The sequence below is a fragment of the Delphinapterus leucas genome, chromosome 16, assembly GCF_059928025.1.
Source record: "Delphinapterus leucas isolate spDelLeu-1000000601 "Yukka" chromosome 16, BTC_Dleu_Yukka2, whole genome shotgun sequence".
Classification (NCBI taxonomy): domain Eukaryota; kingdom Metazoa; phylum Chordata; class Mammalia; order Artiodactyla; family Monodontidae; genus Delphinapterus; species Delphinapterus leucas.
The window spans coordinates 36,965,877-36,971,876 of NC_143144.1; the positions used below are offsets into that span (position 1 = coordinate 36,965,877).

The window sequence follows — 6,000 nt, forward strand, 5'->3', positions numbered from 1 at the left end:
ACTGAATGCCCCAAAGTAATGGAAGTTGTATGTTTCCTCTGATTTGTATAGAATATAATCACACAGTAAGCTCCAGAGAAGTGTGTGCAAGGCATGTGAGCCGTAAGAACTTTACTTTTGTAGGCTTCTGAGCTTTAGTTCAAGTTACAGGCAACTTGAAATCTGTTTTAATCTCAGACATCATTCAAAAGGCTGGTTATTTTTAGTTTTATTAATGGACATTTGCTCTTGGGGAAGGTAAATCTGTTTTTCATATATCAGCCATAAGAGAACCTTGGTTGATCCCTCAAATGGCATCGAGACAGAACAAATAAGCTGTGAAAACATTTTATTCTGAAACTTTTCAGTAAGAATATTAAAGGTAGGTTAACATTAGCTAAAGATGTTGACCTATTTTTTTTTAAGTAATTAGAATTTCACATCAACTGAGAATATAATCTTCATTCTAAATTGTTTATCTGCTGGTAATTTTAATCCTTGATAGAGGTACAGCACCTGACACTTTGAAGTTAATGCTTCCTCTGATGAAGTGTATTGAAGTGGTATAGAGCTTTCCTTAAAAAATAAGCTTTTAAAATGGATAATATTCTGAAGGTCATAGTTGCTATCATTCTGTCAAGCTGTCTTATATATAAAGTTTTAAATAATTAATGAATCAATTAAGGTAGGAATCATTTTTTACAGTAAATCAGTACTTTAATATTTTTCTTTTCTCCTGTTTGATTTTGGATCTTGTTCAGTGTTTACTGCCTGTACCATTTTTTGTTTGCATCATCACTCTTGTATGTGTCTCATGAATTACTTGAATATTGCAATTTATGTTTTAATTGAAAAACCCCCACATGCTTCTCATATTAAAACATAATAAGTACCAACACAGCCTAATTGGAACTTATATTAATTCTGGGTGTTATTTCTAAAATGAATTGTTGCTAATGTTGTTTTTAATTCTAATAGCCTCAAGTACTACAGCCTTCCAGCAGCCTTCCCAGACCCACAGACCACGCCCAGGGAAAACTAGCAAAGCCACAACATACCGAGGCCCACAGTGAGTGCATAATCCAGGGCATACATCAGGCTGTTGCACCTCTGGATGAAAGCTTTACACACGGCTTGCAACAAGAAAGCAGCAGTGGTCTGGAAGACCGGCCTTTTTCATCAAGCCCAGAATTCACTAAGGATGTGGTGAAGAGTACACCTTCTGAAGCAGACTTGATCATGACCATGAATGCTCAAGAGCCTTATCATTTGGCAAATAATCAAATTAGTGACATGCAATTTGTAACCACTTCTCTTCAGACACTTCCCCAGTCAAGTATAGTAGACCAGGCTAAGAGAGTTGGAAGAAATCAGTCTTCACCAGAGGGCTACACATCTCAGCCCAAGTCCTCGAAGCTTTTTAAGCCATCCATCTTGAATTCTGTGGTACCTCCTCCAGTTCCTGAAACGTGTCCAAGTGGGAATCCCACTTGTAAGAAGTCACCAATAATCACACCATGTAATTCTGCAAAACTCCAGCCAACATCTAGTCAAACAAACCTTGCAAATAATCCAAATCCAAAAGCATCTAAGCTCCGCCCCCCTGCTGGCTCTTTCAAACAAAAACAAATAAGCAGCCCCCGACTAGAGCCTCAAAACTTCCAGGCCAAGACAAGCATCCCAAGGCCACTAACAAGAAGAAAAGAAATCATGCAGAATCCTAATGACAATTTGAATTCTGGGGATTGTTTGGCCTCTAATCAATATTCTCGTCTTCCTAAACCAAAGATACATTAAGCATAGCCATCACCTGCCAATTTGTTTTTTTAAAACACAGCCTGTAATAGCTTTATGTGCAGTTTGCTACTGTGATGGAGGTTCCATTGAAAGCTTGCAAATCTAAAAATTTAAATGTGGAAGCTTCTACTAGTTTGGCTCTTCCATTTTATATCCTGGTTGAAGTACATAGTATTTGAGCATATTTGTCTCAGGTAAACACAAAAGTTTGCTTACCCATTCAGAGGTCTACAGAAGGCTCTAATGTTATCCATCCCTCTGCACATCAGAAAATTCATAATATTCCACTTAGCAAGCAACAAATGTGCTTTGCTGATTTAGTCCTTTTAAGGTCTGTATTAATTGTGGTTGTCACAGCCTCACCCTTTTTCACTCATCCCTCCTGTGAATATGGTTACTATTATAACTAAAAATTTGGTGATAATGGAAGATGGTAGTCTGTACGTAGAGTTCTGGCCAGTGATTTGTATATTTAAAAGGTCTATGCAAAAGCTCTGTGATGAATACAGGAGATCAGGCTTTTATTGGGAAGTTTATGTACGTTTTATTTTTCTTTGCTATAGTCTCAATATTTATTTACCAGAAAATTCCCCTGGCTAAAAATGTTTCATATTATATATATAAACCAATTATATGTTGCTTTAACATCTTGTTTTACACACACACACACACACACACCATTTGTGTTTGTTTTTATTATTGAATAAATTTTGGAAAGCTCGAGTGAGGATACATCTTGAAACCTGACGTAAAGATGTATTCATTTGTAACATATGTCGGTGCTAGAGTTTTGCTGGTAATTCCATTTTGAACCCTATCGACTTATGGATCCATGATAGCTGTTTTGAGGTTCCACAGTATATATTTTAAATTAAGTCTTTATTGCAATGTTTATATTTATTGACTTTCTGCTAATATCCGAAGACTGGAATAATGGACTTGAAATGTTTGCACAGAACTTTGATGGGATATAAATATCCCATATATAGGGATTTAAAACTATTTTCTATAGCAAAGCGAGTTAAAGTATTTTGAGTATAATTATAAATTTAAGTAAGACTATCTTGAGAAAACCAGAATTCATAATAGCTGTGTTTTTTTGAGTTTTCCAGGTTTCCCTTTTATGTTGGTGTATGTTTGAATGACAATTTCTTGAAAGTAGATTTGTGAAGAAAAATAAAATTAGAAAGGGGAAATTATGTTCTATTAAAAGATATTTCAATGGCAATATGTTTATTTATTTTAATGTGCTAAGAAGGTGGCTGTGGAACTGCCAAGGGACCATATGCATTAACCTAATTATGCTGCAGGCCGCTTGTCAGGTGGTTCAGTAAATTTGCCCTCCTGTTCTCCCAAATCATGGCATCTCTAGGCTGTTCAACTGTTGCTGCTTTTGTTAGACTTAACGTCTTTCACACAGATAGTATTTACAATGTCAATCTTTGTTGTGATCAGCTGACCAAAAATTTATCAAAAGGGTTTATGGCCAAAAAATCAGTCACTCAAATTCCTAGGGATCCCTTTAAAAAAATGTACATCGCCCCATTTTAGAGGAACAACACAGCAAGTACTCTAGCGGAAATTTGAAAAGAGGTGTTTACTACCATTTGATGCAGTCTTTCCTTACCTATAAGGAACCATTCGAATGAATTTGCCGTTCACCAGATATCAGCGATTCTTGGATTTGGTAAGAGGTGAGCAACACAAATCTAGTATCATACTCTCATCTGACAGCACTTCTGCCAGAGAAGCACTAAAGTTGAGAAAGTTTTTCACATAGTCCAGATACTGTTACTATGCTAAGCGATGAGACATATCAGGAAGGCTCTTTTTTCTTCATAGGGACAAGCAGTAATAGCTGAAGCTGTAAGTGGGTACATGTGGTTTTTATTTTGAAGGAGAAAGAAAACTGATCTCAGATATTGCAAATGGGGTGTTTCCCTAAAGTAAAACATACTGATTAGTAGGTCTTGGTTTATTTAGAAATTATATAAACTCTTGTGAAACATTATTAACAAGTAGGCCTTTATCTTTAGGGGGAAATTTTTAAATTTTTACTTTATTTTTAACCCCCTAGTCTGAGGGAAATGTCTTTATTAAAAATGTTGACTCCTGCAATATGTTTATTCTAATCCTTTTCCTGCTCTATTTTTTATCCCTGATGAATTTGCAGAAATATTAATCCATCAGTTCAATTTCTCTGTACCTTTGTTGAGCCTTAGTCTTGGCAGAAGACTCATTAATATAATTATGAAGCATACTATTACATTTAAGAGAAAAAATCTAGGATGCTTGCATGAAACAACAAAGTATTTGCCTGCAGTTTTCTTTAAAAACTGCAAGAATATTATGCTAGTCTGCTCCTTAGTAAATGTTAAGTCAGAAATGAGGTGAGGCTGTAGCTCACCTGAATAACCAGAGCTCACTCACATTTGGCTCGATCTCTCTTTAGTGCTTCTGTAAGTCAACTCTGTGCCAAATCCCCCTGCACAGGAACTCAGATCACTCTTTTCCTTGGTTCTTGTGATTTCGGTGAAGATGGTGGCAGTGTATGAATTCTAAATCCCGAGGAAGAAGTCTTATGGGCATTGGTTAAGTTTCACGTTGGTGAAAGAGGAAATAGAGTATGTAGAATTATACATTTGGCTGTTAATGGGGTGCATATAAAATTCCTTAAAGACAGCTTGGCTAAGGAGTTAATCAGTACAGGTGCAGATGAGTTTAAGGCATTAAAGGATTGTATAGTAATATCATTTAGAATGTTTCTAATAACTGAGACCCTCTAGCATTTTTCTTTTGGAGTCTCATTTTAATTTGTGCAATATTTTCAGGCGTATAGACTACTGTTCATCGTATTTATATAGATGTTAGGGAACTTTACTAAGTATTTTAACAAGTAAAAATCTGAATATGAAAGAAAATATCAGATTTGCACTTTAAATGAGCTTAACTGCTTGGAGTTGTGCCTGAAGTATCGAAATGCCTCCTATTGGGTGTGGCTTTCTTTGTTGAAATGAATTTCTCTATAATTGTTGCTGTTCAAAGTACAGCCTTTCACAGTTGTATTCTAAGCATGTCACTTTTTCCATTAAAGCACTAAGTTCTTTGAATGTTTCATTGTCCCCTTAAGTATTTTACTCAGATGCATCAGAGAGAACATGGTTCCCCTAGAGCTGTCACTTCTAAATCTTCCTGTAGCATGGATGGTGTAACAGACACAGAGATGCACTCTTCATTTCTGAGCAGAGTTGTCATGATGGTTTCCTGGCCTCTAGGGCACTGAGGATGCAATTTGGAATCATCAAATAGGCTTGCAGTGAAGAGCAGTAAGACTGCAGCATAGTTTCAGTTTACTGTCAATCTTACATAATAGTTTTTGTGTTTATGAATTAGTTGGGGTGGTTATGTTTGCATGCTTATGCACACATTTGAACATTAATTATAGCTGTAATACAGATACCTGATGTTTTTCCTTGGGGATGATGGCCTTGCTGTTTTTCTTAATTCTGATGCCTGAATTATATTTAAAAATTTTCTTTCTACACCTCCCTTCAATTTTTCTGCTGCAGCAATTGAAAGAGTATGTTTGGGTAAATGATTATGATGGTGAGCACCAGTCTACAACTATGCTGTTAAAGATACATCATATGTTTTAACTTCGTTGGGGGAAAGCTACCCACTTTCTCCTTGGGAAAGCATTGCCGTAACAAAATAATACTGTCCCTAAGAATTTAAAATCTCTTAAGTCACTGCTGACTAAAATCAGAAACACCACGATCTTTAATGTCTGCAGTATTGTTTTTCCCACCGATTTAAAAAACCAGTTCAGAGTAAATACTGTATATTAGAATTTGCTTGTAAAATGAATTATAAAAACTGGATGTAAAGTCTCTTTCCTGAAAATGTTGGCATAGTAAATAAAAATAAAGTTCATAATTATAAAAGTTTCCTTGTCCTTCTCAACACTGACGTCCACAGTGTACTTTCTCTCATAACCTTTTTTCCACAAAGATCTAAAATATTCATTTCGTTGATTTTTTTTCAAACTCTGTATCATTTCACACACTCCCTTCAGCATACACACCACACTTCCATCCCTGATTGAGTAAAAGGAATAGGGAATTTATAATTTATTTTATTTTCCAGTTTAGCTATATGTGATAGACTTTATATAATAGGATATTTGAAGTTGCTTCAGTGATATATCACATTACCGAAAATGGT

The 6,000-nt window shown here is 35.6% G+C and overlaps 1 protein-coding gene across 9 annotated transcripts in view; it reads left to right on the forward strand.

The window, feature by feature from the left end:
* The window catches only part of CCSER2 (coiled-coil serine rich protein 2), a 167,603-nt gene extending 161,883 nt beyond the window's left edge, over positions 1-5,720 (forward strand). For all 9 annotated transcript variants that reach the window (XM_089897782.1, XM_089897786.1, XM_022562477.3 and 6 more), the window contains one exon: positions 958-5,720. In XM_089897782.1, the coding sequence (XP_089753908.1) occupies positions 958-1,776 (819 nt within the window). In that variant the 3' untranslated portion in view covers positions 1,777-5,720. The remainder of the gene's footprint in view (positions 1-957) is intronic.
* The last annotated feature ends 280 nt before the right edge of the window (positions 5,721-6,000 follow it).